Here is a 17,638-nt window from a genome sequence, read left to right on the forward strand (position 1 = left end):
TGTATCCAAAGGAATCTATACCGAGTAGGCTCGACGCCCAAGGAATAGCGTGAATAATTAGGAATGTAGTTAGATGGCAGAATTTTCGAGAAAGGAAAATTCGAGAAGAAATCCATGGGAAGCGGAAATAGGAGATCGGCCGCTGGAAGGTGGGTGGCCAAGCTTTGGAATCTGCCCTGCGATTGGTGTGAAACTAAAGGGGGGGGGGGGGGGAGCGGGAAAACTGAGTTGGGGAGACTGTGAGAGTCGGAACAAGATCGGTGATGCCAGAGAAGTAAAAGAAAATAATAATAGTGAGCGTAAAGCTAAGATAGTTATGTGCCTTATAGTGAGAAAGAATCTCAGGTAGAGATTCAGTATCGGGCACAGCCGCCAAAAATGGCGGCTAGGAGAATAGGGGGGTAGCAGTGATTGTCGGGTTTGACACCGCCCACTCACTGCGTTCCCCCTCCTCTCCTCGCCCAGCGGATGTCAAGTGACACAGCAACAAATATGGCGGCTGAAAACGATGGATAAATCCAATAAATTTAAAAATTCAAGTTACGAAAAATTAACGTTTTTCGGGAATCACAAAATGTCACGTGACATTTGAATAAGTCGGATAGAGCTGAAAAGAAGAAAAAAAAGGGGGGAAAGGTAATTTAAAAGAAAATTTCCCGAAAGAAAAGGAACGGCAAATGAACAATTATTAAAAATAAAACAAACAAAAATGCACGTTTTTCTAGGCTATATTTTACGAGCATTAACAATGAGATTGGCTGAAAGAATAAAAATAAAAGACAAAATGGTAATTTTTAAGGAAATTTAACGATATAAATGGAACGGCAAATCAAAAGAAAAATAGAACGAACGGAAATGGCAATTTTTTAAAAAGAAAGTAACAAAAATGCACGTTATTCGGGGATCGCAATAAGTTCTGAAACATCACAAAAGCGGAGATGAAATGAAGAAAAGGAAAAACGGCAATTTTTAAAAAAAAACAAGTAACAAAAATTCACACGACATGGAACCACTGATTCTTCTCGTCCGTACATTACTAGACTGTTTCGCGAGCATTAACAAAGAGAATTGCTGATGCGAGTAAACACAAATGCTTTTTTTTGTTGTTTTAATTTTTGGTGGGGGCTGCCGCCCCCTAACCCCCCGCTTCCCCCCCACAAAATCGGAGCTGAAATGAATAAAAAGAAAAGGCGACACGGCAATTTAAAAAAAAAAAAAATTCGCACCACGTAAAACCCCTGATTCTTCTCGCTCATACATTACTAGACAGGGGATAGGAGATTCCGATCCCCTGCCTTTCCGCCCGAACATTAAAAAACAAGTAATTAGCATATTATTTGTACAAAAATTAACACCACGTGCAACGCCTGATGACCGGACGATTTCACGAGCAATAACACTGAAAATTGCTGATGCCCGTCAACAGAAATGCTAAAAGGCCAGAAATCACTCACCTTATCAATCGAATTATGTTTTCTAAACGATCCAACATTTTCGCACTAATATTTTGCAGGAATAAATCACCCAGTTGAAGAGACATCTGCACTTAACCAAGGCAAAGCAAATCACAAGCAATCGAATAATGACTGATAACTACAGGATTTCACACTGAAAAATAGCCGATGCCCGTCAACAGAAATGCTAAAAAGACAGAAAACCACTCGCCTCATCAATCGAATTATATTTTATAAACAATCCAACATTTTCGAACTAATATTTCACAGGAGAAAAAAAAAAAAAAAAAAATCACCCAATTACAACAGAACGTCTTAACCAAGGTTAAGACTTAACCTTAACCTTGTTAAGTCTTACAACGTCATAACCAAGGGAAACAAAAAAGTAAGTCACAAGCAATCGAATACGCAAATAGGAGGATTTTTTTTTTCTGGGGGCTCTGCAGACCCCCGTTTCTGTGGGGGCTCCTTCTCCCACACCTCCAATATACGTATTATTCAGCCTTTTCCAAAACCAAACAACTTTTCTTTTTTGAAATGACAAATATGAAACATGACACGGGTGACACGCAACGCGTGGCACTCGTGCCAGATGTTTCCGTATGTTCGGGAGATCACGTGACACAGGGCGGAGTCAGCACCCCGTATCGCCGAGATCGGTAAGCAGTCGGGACGCTGTACCCTTATCTGAATCTAGGCCGAAAATATAAGTGAGTGTACTAGAACTAAGGTACTGTACTTGTATGTTTATATATGTATGCATATATCAGAGCTCCTGTATCATTAATAAACAGAGTGCTTTAGGTGAATGTGACGTTAAGAGCAAAACGATTAAAGCCAGGTTTACACAAAGGGGGATATACCCTAAATGAAGGTGGAACAGCCAAGAAATTTACTATGAAAAGAGGAAGGTTATGTCTGGCATCTGAGCATAACCCGATGAATTTGTGTACATTAAAAGGGCAAGGTAAAATCGCTATAAACGTTTGGGAGAGCAAAGACAGTTAATGTTTTGTAGAAGGGAAATTATATGTAAATTAGGAAACCCTACACTTATAGAATGTATTTCCTTACAGAAGGTAGAAATCAAAGATTATGAGAAGGAAAGAAACTTGTAACATACATCTAGCCAATATGTTATGGGTATTTAGAAATAGGCTAAGTGGTTCTTTCATTGAATTGAATTCGCTTCAAGAACAGAAGGTACCCAAAATGTTAGAATGAATTATATATATACTAAGTAAGGTAGTGACCCGTTATTGGGCAAGAATAAATAGTGGAATTTGATAAATTATACCTATTTTGTTAACCAAGGGGAGGTAAATCCATTGTTATGACCAGATTAGTATCTGCTGGTATAGTGTTTGAACTGTTTCAATTTGAGAAGAAGAAATTATAGATATTATACATTATGAAATTTATAACATGTACTTGTAAATATATTAACATGTATTAAAGTTGTTTCAACGATAATATAATTGTCTGTAATTATTCATTGACTCAGACACTGGCTTGCCGACATAATTAGGTTCTATCAGGACCTGGGAAAATCTCAACGCCCTCTGGACCGGAAAATTTCTGATTTATATGCTGTACTTATTAAGCAGTCAGGTAGCGTAGGTGGGTATTAGAGGATTGAGGGTACTTCTCTTTATTACTAATTACCTCATATAATTGAGTAAAGAAATCAACAGTAATACAACAAAAAGACCCTCCCCCCACAGTAACACTTTTTTTTTTTTTTCTTAATAATGGTGAAAAGGAATGAGATGAAACGCAGTGGATAGATAGACCCGTTAATAACGTTCAAAAAGACCGCCAGTACAGTGTTGCAGTACTGTCGCCTCACAGCAGATTCCAGTTGCAAAATGGCGGCTACAGTGCGAACGTGGTCCAAAACAGGTGTTTGTGAAGTTATTCGGTTTTTGCAAGCAAAAGGGTCTTTACCAAGTGACAATCACCATGAACTGGTTGCGAAAAGGTGATACAAACAAGCAGGTGTGTTTTTGGTGCAATGATTTTTAAAGCGGGCCGTGTTGACATTGAAGATCGACATCGGGCGGGCAGGCCTTCATGAAGCAAGACGGAAGACAACATTTCGCGCATTAAGGGCATCGTTCTTGAAAACAGATGAGTGAAATTGCCAAATAGTGAACGTGAGTAAGTCGACTGTTCACGAAATTGTTCACCCTGTCCTTGGCTTTCGAAAGGTGTGCTGCCGCTAGGTGCCCCGACAATTGTCAGAGGAGGACAAAGAAAAACGCTTTGCCCTCCTATGTGTCTGGAGAACCTGTTGTGATACAGCGACGATGGAGAGGATTTTTCCGCTCGCATAGTCGCAGCAGAAATTGCAGACGGAACATGGGTCCATCACTTTATCCCGGAGCGCAAACAAGACTCCATGACATTGAAACATCCATCTATTGTGCGCAAAAAATTCAAAACTGTTATCAGTGTCCAAAAAGTCATGGCCACAGTGTTCTGGGATCGCCAAGGCGTTGGTGGATTTCTTGCCGAAGGGAAGAACAATCAATGCGCAGCTTTACTGTGCAACGTTGGAAAAACTGAAAGCCAAAATTCGACGCAAACGACCAGGACCCCTGACAAGTGGCATGATTTTGTTTCATGACAACGCAACTTCACATACTGCCCAACACCACTCGTGAGTGGTTTTTAGACTTCCATTTGTTCGGCCCTCTGAAAAAACACCTTTCAGGAAAGCATTTCACCACGAGGAAGTTCATCAGGCGGTGCGATGTTGGTTACTGCATGTGAACACAGACTTCTCCAGTACTGATATCGATAAAGTGATCCATCGTTGGGATAAGTGCATCAGTAAAACTGGAGTCTTTGTGGAGAAATAGTGCATGTTCACTTATTTCTTGGTGTGTAATTTCAACGTCATATTATTAAACATCATCGAGAGAAAAAAAATGTTACCTTACTTTTCGGAAACATCTCGTATAACCAGGTTTTACTGTATATACTACTTTCTATTTAAATTTTTGTTTTCTAAATTTTTCATTAATTTTTTTTCGTTTTTTTTTCCCTAATATAAAAATTTTTGCCCCATAAGTAAAATATCGAAGCCCTCTAATGTAGCGGGGGCCCAGGACTGTAGTCCTCCTCCTTAAATGGACTCTGACTTTTTTTTTTTATTTTTCATCATGCACAAAAAAAAAACTTACATGATTGACGTTAGGCAAAATCAGTTACTGATCTGGAATCAATAATTGAACTTGTACAGTTTAAATATTGCACAAGTTCACCTGTTTGAATTAAAAAGACAATTTTAAGAAAATGTAAACCAGACAACAGAAATGTAAAAATAAGAGTAGTGTATAATATAGATATAGTGGAGAATACCCTGGGAAGTAATCAAACAGACACAAAACAAATTATGTAAATACAGTTTAATACAATTTAACAAAAGAACAAGAAGTTCTATTAAAATATGGTGTTGCTGGCTTGGGAAAAATATTGCGCTAAAAGTGGTTTTGTGTATTTTCTTCAACAGGTAGCCCAGAGTGACCAACAAACATTCACAGACCTCGTGCGACAGTTAATAGGAAGCTGTCTAACAGATGTTGAAAAGGCAAGGTAAGCGAAATATCATTGCGAATTCAGTCAACTAAACCTGGTACTCTTTCTGTAATAACCAGGGTGGCTCGTTGGTAGGCACTGCGGAACTGCAGCACCCCCAGCTTTTAAAATATAAATATACAGTCAACGGAGTTATATGAAATTTTTTGAAGAACAATGCAACACAATGAATATTTTTATTAACAGGTCCCGCATATAGTATGCTCATCCTCTATTTCCAATAATCATTTCAATAATAAACGAATAAAAACACGAAATCGTTTTCAACTTTGAAGTTTAGCCGTAGGTGGACACAATTCCATATTTTGGCCCCAGTGGTTGAGTCCATGCTTAGTTGGTAGATTGCCAATACAGTACACTGTACGCATTTTTTAGAGATGATAAAACGAGTCAAAGGAACTGCGGAGCAATCAGTGCCAATTTGAACAGTGAACCAAACTTGAATGAAAAAGTTATTAATCTATTTTCAACAAATAAAAACCGAAGAATGAATTTTATTTTTAAATAAAATTTCGAGATTAACCAAGTCCAATTAATGTTTTGTAGTATTTTTAACTTGCTTATTATTATTATCATCTATGTCTAATAACCAAGGCAATTTAATGTAACTTTAAGAAGCAGCACCCCCATACATCAGTCATGAGCCGCCACTGGTAATAACATAATACTATCCACTGCAATAAGCGGATATTACACAGCGAGAGTTAGTCTTAATGATAACTGGAAAAAAAAAAAAAAACCTTAAAGAGGATTTTTGCCGTAGTCAATTATAATAACAAAAATATACAAAGTCGTAGGTACAATAAACAATGGAAAAATTAGTTCTGTTTGAAACAGAGAAACAGAAAGAAAAAAAAAGATATTATTCTACCTTGTTCGCAATTAAAGAAAGTTATGGCGGAATAATAAAATTCATAATATCAGGGATGCACCGTTGCAAGATGACCGCATTCAGTGAACGAGATTAAGTCACATATCTCGCGTCGAAATAAACAAAAAAAAAAAAAAAAAAAAAAAAGAAGGGGAAAAAAAAAAGAAAATTCCAGAGTAGCACATGTGCCACATAAATAAAATTTCTGCATATATTCCGGGACGACCACACAATCAGAGGGGTTCTCAAGATACAAAGAATACGAAAAACAGTACCGTATTTAGTATTTGTGGACTTGAACCCCGGGCACTCAGAGAACGTGTACTCATGCACCCTAGAGACTGACCACTCGGGTATGGCGACTATATATAGTGTGCGAGCAGCAGCCATGAAACAATGATTTATATAAATCTTTATTTCACATCGCTTGATTATCTTTATTGACAAACGAATAACGTTCTCCCAACCCTCCAGTCCTCTCATTCTCACTGGGATGGGTCACTAAATAGCAAACTGCACCAGCTAGGACTCCTTGACACAGACCGCTGTCACTGCAGACAGGAGGACAATTGAAAGCACATGCTTCTCAACCGCGCCCTCTACCAATAGCAAATAAACAAGCTAAAGATGGAAATCCCACCTACAACAATGGGGAACAACTACACCAATTAATAGACACTCCACACAAACTGAAGGCATTTCAGGTCTTTGTCGTAGAAGTATTTTACAAAAGGAAAACCCAGTGGCGTAGCTACCAAGGTAATTGCCTCCAGGCCCTTTAGGGGCCCCAGGTCTTTGGCTGTCTCCTGTTTTTGCTTCTTTGTTATTTGGTTTTTAGGAGCATTAGCAACTAAGGCCATATTGCTCCAGGATATGCGGTAGTCATTCCCTGACCTTTCCGCATCCTCTGTAGGATGCGGAATGGTCACACGCTTCTTGATTAGACCGGGGTCCAGGCTCGAACCCCGGTCTAATCAAGAAGCGTGTGCTATGCATTGCTGCTCCTGCCCACCTGGCTATGGAGGCGCCCCTGTTTTTGCAATTTTCATTAATTAAGTAAGGGCCCGAACATGTTCTTTGCCTCCGGGCCCGAAAAAGGGTAGCTACGCTACTGGGAAAACCTATGCTAACCATCAGAACTACCAGATCCCAGCAACTGCTAATTCCAATCAACTGATAGAATTCTCGTACTGTTGGATGTGCTACATTTAGTGACTGAAGGACTTCACGCCCCCCCCCCTTTTTTTTTTTTTCAAGCTCTGCCCTGGCTCCAGGACGACCCTTGGAGCCTGGGCAGCAATAGCTGCCCTACTGCTATCCTTTCCCCTCTGTCTGGCACATGGTGTGGTACCCTCATGCAGGATGGAAACAACTGTTTTCATTTTTTTTTTATACTGTTGCTGGCACCCTGGTCATTGCTCCTTTCACTTCCTGGCTGGGGTGCACAATCAAAAATTTTATTTATTTATTTATTTATTATTATTCTTTTTTTTATTTTTTCCTCTTGCAGGGGCCCCCAGGTCAGGCCAGAAAACCTCTCTGTTTTATTTTTTTCTTATTTTATTTATTTATTTTTTCCCTCTTTAACAATTATCCTGGATTGGGGCTCCCCTAGGCAGGGGAAGTCCTCCTTTCTGCTCCTTCCCCCTCTTCACTTTGCACACTGTATTTTCTTTTCCTCCCTGGAAAACTTGTTCCCCAGGGAGGAGGGCGAGCAGATAATAGGGAAGGCCCTGCCTTCCCACGGCTATGGACGAATACCTGGAAGCAGTCCAGGTGATCACTGCTTCTTGGTAGCCAAAACACAACACTACACTACTACACAACACACACATAAGCTCAGACAAATTTTTTCTGTCATATCACTTTCTCCCACGTGGGATGAAAATCTTTTTTTTTTTTTTTTTCTTCTCTCTTACCTTCCTCTATCCTGTTCAACTGGCACAGGACTCCAATCCTGTGCGGTATGAACACTTTTTTTTCACTACGATACACACTGACCTTAACTTGACAGTCTGTTAAAATTGAACAGACCAAAGAGGCGAAGATGAACTTTTGTTCTAGAAGCCAAAAACACAAATACAAAAAAACAAACAATGTTTACACTCGTTTATAGCTGTTACATTTAAATATCGTTAAACTGATAATACAATAAATAACTTTTTTCTGGTAATGCCAAACACAAAAGATTTTGAGAATCTACAATAATCTAGTAACATTACAGCGCTTGAGAAGAGTAAAAAGATACTGACTGGAGAATGTCTGTAGATTGTAATTTCAGAATACACTGGAAGGAAGGTCATTATTCCTAAATAAGAAGTAAAGGCGATAAATGAAGAGTCTGGGTTTGAATCCCATCAGAAACCTTTATGGTTTGTTTTTATATCGTGTAAAGTCGGCCTCCAGTGAGGGCAGCATTGCTTTTTCTCCCAGAAAATCAATCAATTCGGTACTGGAGAGATTGTGCAAGAATTTTAGAATTTTTCAGTGTGGTCTGTGCTTGTTACAGGTGAGACTGCGCCTGAAGCGATAGGATACACTTAAATATAAAAGGTACAAGAATATTTTCTGATGCTATTGAGGCAGTGTTAGGTGGGTCGAAAAGCATCTAGTTTTGAAGAGATATTGTCGTTGTTATTGGATGTTTTAGAAGCATCGGCGACTAAGATCATGTTGCTCGTTGTATATTGTCTGCAAATTGTGTATGTTCGAGGGCGATTTTCAGTTTTGCTGGAAGAAAAACCCTAGTTTCCAGGAGAAAACAACATGATACCCTCGCCTGAGAAACTCAGCCACGTTGTGAAAAAGACCCATAAAAATCCTTCCCCTCACCGACAGGATTCGAACTCATGTTTTTTCTACCCGGTGTGGGAAGGACAGCGATCCTACGAACTGTGCTACCCATGAGGACTGGAAGGATGCACAGCCTAACAGAACAACAATAGCAGCAGTCAGCGGTCAAAGTGATTCTTTCACTGCTTCTATTGGAATCAGCAGCCTGGAAAGCAAGTTGCTGGGGATTTCAAGAACTGCTAGGAGTCATCATGGAACAAGTAAATATATGAGATATGTTAGGGTAACTAAGAGAAAGAACAGGTACATGTATACTTGCTAGGAACACAGTTAATAAATTTGATGAATTTCAAGTGCTGGTCAAGCCATCAACTGCAGAGATTGTTCGGACTGAGACATCATTTCACTCAGATATAAGGGATGCAAAATTTGAATATGGAGAGTACAATGTATACAAAAAGGGCAGACATGACAAGAGGGGAATTTATCCCTTAGTTAAGAAACATTCAAAATCTAATGCAGTGCATCCAGTTGACGTGGGTGACCAGCACAACGTCAAATCAGTTTGGTGCGACATAAGCACTGGGAAAGCAAAGATGGAGGTAGGAGTGTGTTAAACAACTAATGACTCTGATGAGTACAACAACAAAGGTGCCTCTGTATCCAGGTGGGCAGGAGCAGCAGTGCGGTACACGCTTCTTGATTAGACCGAGGTTCGAGCCAGTGACCACCAAATACGGAGAATGTGGAAAGGTCAGGGAATGACCACCGCATATCCCCGGAGCAATATGGCCTTAGTTGCTAATGCTGCTAAAAACCAAATAACAACAACAACAAAAAAAAAAAGTACAGAAAATAGAATGGTCCAGTAAATGGTGAGGGGAACAAAGGGGTGCTCTTACCAAGAAAGGCTTAAGTTCTGCAAATTGCAGTGCCTGGAGAGTAGGTGCCTGCGAGGTGATCTGATTGAGGTGTATAAGGTCTTGAATGGGTTGAGCAAGCTGAATGCTGACGGGATTCTTCCTCATGCTCAAATTAAGAACCTGAGGGGGCACAGATTCAAATTGAGGAAAGACAGTTGTAGAATAGATGTGCCAGACCAGCAGGTAGTTGATTGGTGGAAGACTTCCATCTTTTGTTGTGGAAGTTGATAAACAGGCATTTGGAACAAATGGAGGGTTGAAATGGGAGGTTTTTTTTTTTTTTTTTTTTTGCTGATGCTGCATAAGTTTGCTTTCATGCCTCTACTAATGCTAATGCTAAATTAGAATGTCTTATAATGGAGGATTTTAACTTTCTGGATATTGACTGGAACTTGTGGGTTTGTCACTCGCACACTAGAAGGACTTGTGTATTTACTGGATGACTATTTTCCACAGTTGCATGTTGGAGAGAAAACAAGAGGGAGTAACACTCTTGATCTGATTACTAAGAGTGATTATTCATATGATAAGAATCTGCAGATAAAGGAACCACTAGGTGGTAGTGATCACAGTGTATTGATGTGGAATTTACTATAAAAAAAGTTGGGCAGATTTCACTATAAGAAAAGTTAGGCAGATGGGCTGAGAAATGGTAATTAAAAGTTTAACATAAGTAAATGCAAAGAACTATAGCAGTAACCTCAGAGCAGTGGAAAATGAAAAAGAAATGGGGTAATTGTGCAGTCTGATAAGAAGCTAGAACTCATGGAGTTTTGTAAATGATATACAGGAATTTTGTTAATATGTATAATAAGCAGGTGATTATTAAATTGTATAAGGCTCACATCTTGAGTACTGCATACAAGCCTGGAGGCCTCATTTTAAGAAGGATATAGTGTTGTTGGAGTGGGTACAGAGAAGGGCAATGAGATTGGTGAATGGAACAAAGGGTTGCTCTATTGAAGAAAGGCTTAAGTTCTGCAAATTGCGGCATCTGGAGACTGGGCACCTGCGAGGTGATCTGACTGAGCTGTTTAAGGCTTTGAATGAATTGAGCAAGCTCAGTGCTGATGAGATTCTTTCTCTTGCTCAGACCACACACACATCAGAGAACAAAAATTCAAATTGGGTGGTTAATGACAGGAAATCAAACAGTGGGGTGGTTGATTTCAGGAGCAAACTTCCATCCTGTTGTTGTGGAAGTTTATAGCTTAAATAAATACAAGAAAGAACTAAACAAGGTATTGAAGGTAATAAATAGGAAATGGAAAGTGTCTTTTTTTTTTTTTTTTTTTTTTTTGGCTCATGCTATTTACGCTTGCTTTCTCATGTCATTTTCCATACTAATGCTAATAACCTTTGATATCAAGTTTTGTCTCTGTAAGTACATTTTAGTGAAAAGGATGAGGATTATGATTTGGCATACAAAGCAGAACTTATTCCACATGAATGAAGTACAGTAAATGTAACAGAAAAGTAACCATTAATCTTCCAGTTGGTGTTACACGTAGCAGAAATATGGACATTAGCCAGACCCTCTTTCTGCAAGTGTTCCCCATTCAAAAGGAAAAAAAAAAAAATGTAATTGCCTAAAGATTACTAGTTACTTAGATGGGCATCACAGAAACTACAGAGTAGAATGCAGATGACTTAGCAAAATAGCAAACAGGAGATGTGATAATAACCCAGCTTTGTACCAGGCATAACAACACTGCATGCTTTAAGATCAGGCCAGCACTGAGTTGGATTTTCTACCGATTCCTATCAGCTCAAGTAGTACATCAACTATACTACCTGGGCTACTCAGTAATACTCAACCATAAGAAAATGGAATTGACACACAGAAATATGCTACAATTTGCATCCATGTCGACTTCATATACAAAGAGCAGTTATATGATTTATATCGTATATCTATGCCAATGATGGATGAACTTTGATGATAATGTGACTACAGTATTGAAAACAAATGTTTTAGCCTTGAACTGACTACGAACTGTATACTAGTCTCAAACCTAATAGGCCTGATCACAGTTTGCTGTTATAATGCTAAATTTAATTGTACTCATATAATTAGGAAATTACATTAGGTGGTGATTTTCCATTAAATTTCTCTCTCTAAATAATTATTCTTATAGCTAAATAATTATTCTCTCTCTAAATAATTATATCTTTTTAAAAAGCCATGTGCTATAATAATGGTATAAGAGTGGTTATTTATATAGAGAAATTAAATTGTACTATTTAATTTGTAATACCAACTCATTGTAATTACAATAATGATATGTGGGTTACTGCAATCGCATCATTTTTATACGTAGTAAACTGCCAAAGTAAAGTGTGTTTACTGTCTAACGGCACCAGGGATTTCCCCCATCTCCGCATTGGCCTTTACAGAACTCTGTAAAGGCCAGAGAGTTTCAAAAGTGTAGGGGAGTGGAAATAGGTGTAGTGTTGTGTACCGTTGTTAATCTGACCGTTTAACCATTGGGCCCCAAACGTCCACTTTTGCCATGGGGAAGAAAGTCAGGTACCCAGCAGATTTTACAAGTGCTGGTAGCAGGGGCGCTGCGACCATATTTGATGGCAGTAAGCGAAATCAAATTTGCTGCCCCAAAATATTTGGATTAAAAAATTAAATAAGGCGTAAATAATTATTATTAATTTATTGAAAAAGAAAAGAAAAGAATTACAACATATAAGATCATGAAACAACGAACAAAAATAAAAAAATCATTCTGTAATTAAACTTTATACTCTAAATCACAGTAATTGTACCCATAATAATAAAATAAAAGGAAAATTTTAGTGTTAAAAAATTATACTAATTTATGTTTCCTTGCTTTAAGATGTGCGAATTTATTAATTATTTCATTTGTTTATTTGTTCCAAAAGATCATTTTCTATTGAAATTATTGCCAAATTGGAGAATATTGCCAAGTTGTTGAGACATTGTCGCTCATAAATAATTTTTGATTAATTTTTAAAAACTCCGTTCACCTGAGGCAACTGAAACTGGTAAAGTTAGAAGAATTCTTAATGCAACTATTACATTTGGAAATGAAGCTTCAACCAATGATATGATAGTAGCCATATTATTAGCCGATTCAAGAATTTTTTGGACTGCTTCCTCTGTTCTGTTTTCTTTAAAATATTCCGTGATATTTTGCAGACACTCAGGAGCTTCATGTATATCAGAATCCTTTTTTTTTTTTTGTATCATTTTACCTACTGGATTAATTTTATTTAAAATATCATGCCAAATTATAACTGAACAAAAAAACTTATAAGATGTTATTTTTCAGGCTATTGATTTAGCATGATTCCTTGTATCCATATCTTTATTTTCAACCTCAGTGATTATAGCAAAATATTTAGCTTCTCTAGTCACTTATAGTATTTGTTTTGTAATATTTTGTGAAATTATTTCATTAATTTCATTTTGTATTTGATCACCCAAATAATACACAATATTTTTCAATTTAGATTTCTGAATACGGTGAATATGTTCTGCCATAACAATCAAATTTAGCAATTGTTTCAATAAGTTTTAAAAAGTTACCATTATCATTTTCATATAAATCTTTTGAAGATCCCTTAAACACTATACATTGCCCTTCTAAAAATGGTACCATATACATTATTCTGGCTCAACTCCAGAACATGGGTTGGGTGCATGGCCAAAGATTTTGCTGATTATTGGGAATGCATAATTTACCTCATTTTGTGTTTCTGATTGTTTGATTGGATGCAAATTCGCTTCTGATTTTAGCAGGAAATGCAAAATTATCGTGCTGTTGTTTAGTCGTCATCGTGCTGCTCTGCTGCCCTCAGTTATTGTGTGTTATTCCGTTTGCAAAAGGATGGATATAATTGAATGGTCATTGGATCATAGTAATTGGTCATAATAATTGAAATGGTAATTGAATTGATTTGAATACAAACGGGTGGATGTAATTGATGGACTGTAATTGAATGGTGTATGAGTGTGAATTTGATAGCTTCAGAATACAAGTGTTTACAGTGTGGATGTTCAATGAAGTGTACCAGCCAAAGTGCGAGGACTGATGGGATGATATATATATATATATATTTTTTTTTTTTTTGTTTGTTTGAAAACAAACAAACAAACGATTTGATGTTTTTGGCAGGAACTGTATGAGTTATTAGAATCAGGTTCTTTTTATATTAGCAGGAGTGTGGGGGAGTCAACAGCCTCCAGAACAAAAAAATAAAACAAGAGAGAAGCATTTCTGTTGACGTGCATGTGCCATTCTCATTGTTCGTGAAATCATCTAGTAATGTACAGCCACAAAAGTGGGGGTGTGAGGACTGAGCAGTTCCCAGAACAAAAAACAAAATAAATAAAAAGCATTTCTATTGATGTGCATGAGCAATTCTCATTATTAATTTTTGTTAGTTTAAAAAAATTGCCATTTCTTTTTCTTCATTTCAGTGATGTCTCGTGACATCTCCCCCAGTAACATCCACATGCAGGCGAGAGGAAAAGCGGTGAGTGGGAGGTGCCTTCACATCCTATCACATTCTTCTTCCTCTCTGAAGTACAGGTTTGTACCCACGTTCTGGAGTATAATCCTGTGAAATATAAATATGAAACACAGATCCAGATAATAAGCAAATTAACATAAGTCTGCAATTTCATGTACTGTATTTATTTCAAATGAATTATTTGCCTGCCGTGTTGAATACTGATCACTGGCGTAACGATGCCAATGCCAACATTGGGGTCCGCTGCCCTACTGCCCAAAACAGAAAAAAATTGAATAAAAATGTAAGTTTTTTAGTTATGTTTATGATAAAATTTACTATGTCTATAAAATTTACTAAGTGTCTCGTAATTAGTTCGTTATATGGAAATTTTTTTTCATTCTACAGGAACTATTTAAAATGTAATTACCAAGAGGAATTCAAAAAATATCGCTAAACAGAAAATTTCGCTATAAAGAAGTTCGTTAAACAGTGGTCTGGCTTGTATATGTCAAAATGTTTTTGGCACCCTCCTCAACTGCCACCCGCAAGTGACACTTACCTCACCTACCCGCTTGCGGCGGCCCTGGCACCTAGTTTCCAGAGATTTGTGGCAAGGGCCTATAAAAATATGCAAAAAAAAGAAGTTTAAGCGTTACAAGTAAATTAGGCGGAATTAGGTTTGTAAAACAAATGGTTGTGATTGAATTCAGACACGGCAGAATTTTGTTAGGTTCGATTAGAGGGGCACTTGGGTGTTTTAGGTAGAGTAGGGGGGGGAACAGACAAAAGTATAGGGCCGATAGGATAGACAACCCCAGTGGGGGCCGGGCCCCACCAGAGGATAGGGATGTAGAGCGAACTTGGTAAGGTACCAAGTTCTATCACAGACTGCCATGGTGGCAGCAAGCAGCAGGATCAGTCATTACCTTGGATCTGATTTAGTGAAGTCGGTAGAGTCATTCTTGCGCTAATGCCAGTCCGTGATAGAATGAATGTGTTACTTATTAGTAGTAGTGGCATGTGATGCAAGAAAGCAAGTGTATGAGCTTAGGCAGCTCATACACTTGCTGTATATGAACAGCATCAGCCAAAAAAAAAAAAAAAAAAAAAAAAAAATCAGACCATTCCCTCCAAATGCCTTAAATTTATATAACCTATCAACTTCCACAACAACAAATGGAAGTTTGTTCCGGCAATTAACCACCCGCTGGCTAAAGGCAAATTTCTGCACAATCTATTCTACATCTGTCTTTTCTTAATTTGAATTTATGCCCAATTAGGTCCATAATCTGAACAAGTGGAAGGATCCCACCAGAATTCAGCGTGCTCAACCCATTCAAGGCCTTATACACCTCAATCAGATCACCACACAGGTGCCTAGTCCCCAGCCACTGCAATTTGCAGAACTTAAGCCTCTCTTCGTAAGAGGATCCCTTCATTTCCCTCACCAATCTTGTTGCCCTTCTCTGTACACGCTCAAGTAAATCTACATCCTTCCTAAAAGGAGGCCTCCAGACCTGTATGCAGTACTCAAGGCGTGGCCTGACCATTGCCTTATACAGAGGGACAATCACCTCCTTTTCCCTGCTAGCAAAATTCGTATATATATCATTCACAAAACCCCATGACCTGCAGAACTTAAGCCTCTCTTCGTAAGAGGATCCCTTCATTTCCCTCACCAATCTTGTTGCCCTTCTCTGTACACGCTCAAGTAAATCTACATCCTTCCTAAAAGGAGGCCTCCAGACCTGTATGCAGTACTCAAGGCGTGGCCTGACCATTGCCTTATACAGAGGGACAATCACCTCCTTTTCCCTGCTAGCAAAATTCGTATATATATCATTCACAAAACCCCATGACCTGGCCTGGCAGCTTGTCTACATTGCTCAGAAAACTTCATATCTGACTACACAATTACTCCCAGGTCTTTTTCATTTTCTACAACCTTAAGTGTAGTACCACACAGTTGGTATGTTTCTCTGAGGTTACTTCTACCCATATGTAAAGGTTAAACTTCAGTTGCCACTTCTAAGCCCATCTGCCCAAATTATCTAGATCCTGTTGCAGTAGCACACTGCCATTACTATCATTAACAACCCTGCCAACCTTTGTATCATCTGCAAACTTCGGCACTAAGCCTGATATACCTTCATCAATATCATTGATAAATATACAAAACAACAGAGGACCCAACACCGAACCCTGCGGGACTCCACTAATAACATTATTCCACGAAGAGCAGCACCCATTAATTACCACCCTCTGTCTTCTCCCACTCAACCATCCTTTTATCCATTGTAGCAACTTACCCTTAATACCATTCTGCTCCAATTTCTATAATAGTCTTGCATGAGCAACAGTGTCAAAAGCTTTCCTGAAATCCAAATATATGAATTCAAAATTATTTTTTGCATCCAGTTCCTTTGTAAAAAAAAAAAAAGTAAAGTGCAGCCATTATCAACCCACTGCAGGATGGAAGCCTCATCAACAATTCGTGCTGAGGGAAAATGGACCATAATCTGCCACGCTGGTCCAGTGCGGGTTGGCAGATCGACCGTATTCAGCAGTCAGGGGCTTGAACCCCAATCTATTCAAAGAGCGTGTGCTACTGCACTCCCGCTCCTGCCCACTCGGCTACGGAGGCCGTTGTAACCACATCATAATATCCTATCAAATTTGTCAGACAAGACTTTCCCTTAACAAACCCATGCTGTGTCTGAATTATTAGTGCAGTCTTGGCTAGATGATCCTTCAATGCATCTTTAACCAGTGACTCCATTATTTTACCCAGAACAGAAGTTAAACTAACTGGTCTGTAATTACTCGTGTCACCCTTCAATCCCCCTTTGTGAATTGGGGATACATTTGCACATCTCCAGTCTGTGGGGACCTCCCCTGAGTCGAAGGATGCTCTCATAATTATGGCTAAGGGTTTCTTAGTTGCTATGCCGCCTCCTTTAATATAACTGGATAGATCCCATCCACTCCAGGTGCCTTTCTTATGTTTAACTTCAACAATTTCTCCTCCACTTCGCTCTCAGTTATTATCTCAGTTATTTGCTCTCAGTTATCAAAATCATTAAGCACCCTGCTACAATTTGATAACCTTCTGCCATTTTCAAACCTTAATAACTCCTCATGTGTGAATGTAGATGCAAAATACTCATTCAGTTTGTTTGCTATTTGAGCAGGATCATCAACAGTCGAACCATCGATATCAAGTGGACCAATCAGATTCAACCCCTTCCTTTTAGAGTTTATATAAGTAAAGAAATCCTTGCTGTTTTTCTTAGCATCTCTTGCCAAAGATAGTTCTTCAGTATCAATTTTGTCAAGGTGTGGGTTCGGTCCGTGGAGGTGGTTCGCTGGAGTTACTGGTCTAGTCAAGCAGAGTTCCTAATCTAAGTGATACAAGCTGCATCCGTGAAGTGTTATCATCCAAGGTTGGTTGGTTGTTCTTTGGGGTGTTGCGGAATACACTTTCATTGCATTGGCATGGTCGT

General features: G+C 38.6%; 1 protein-coding gene across 1 annotated transcript in view; it reads left to right on the forward strand.

The window, feature by feature from the left end:
• Hil (peptidase hillarin) overlaps positions 1-17,638 on the forward strand; it is a 296,767-nt gene that overhangs the window by 215,374 nt on the left and 63,755 nt on the right. The window contains exon 5 of the mRNA XM_090383747.1: positions 4,972-5,054. Within this exon, the coding sequence (XP_090239873.1) occupies positions 4,972-5,054 (83 nt within the window). The remainder of the gene's footprint in view (positions 1-4,971; positions 5,055-17,638) is intronic.

This window comes from Mastigoproctus giganteus, chromosome 10 (genome assembly GCF_048544385.1).
Source record: "Mastigoproctus giganteus isolate SK-2022 chromosome 10, ASM4854438v1, whole genome shotgun sequence".
NCBI classification, from domain to species: Eukaryota; Metazoa; Arthropoda; class Arachnida; order Uropygi; family Thelyphonidae; genus Mastigoproctus; species Mastigoproctus giganteus.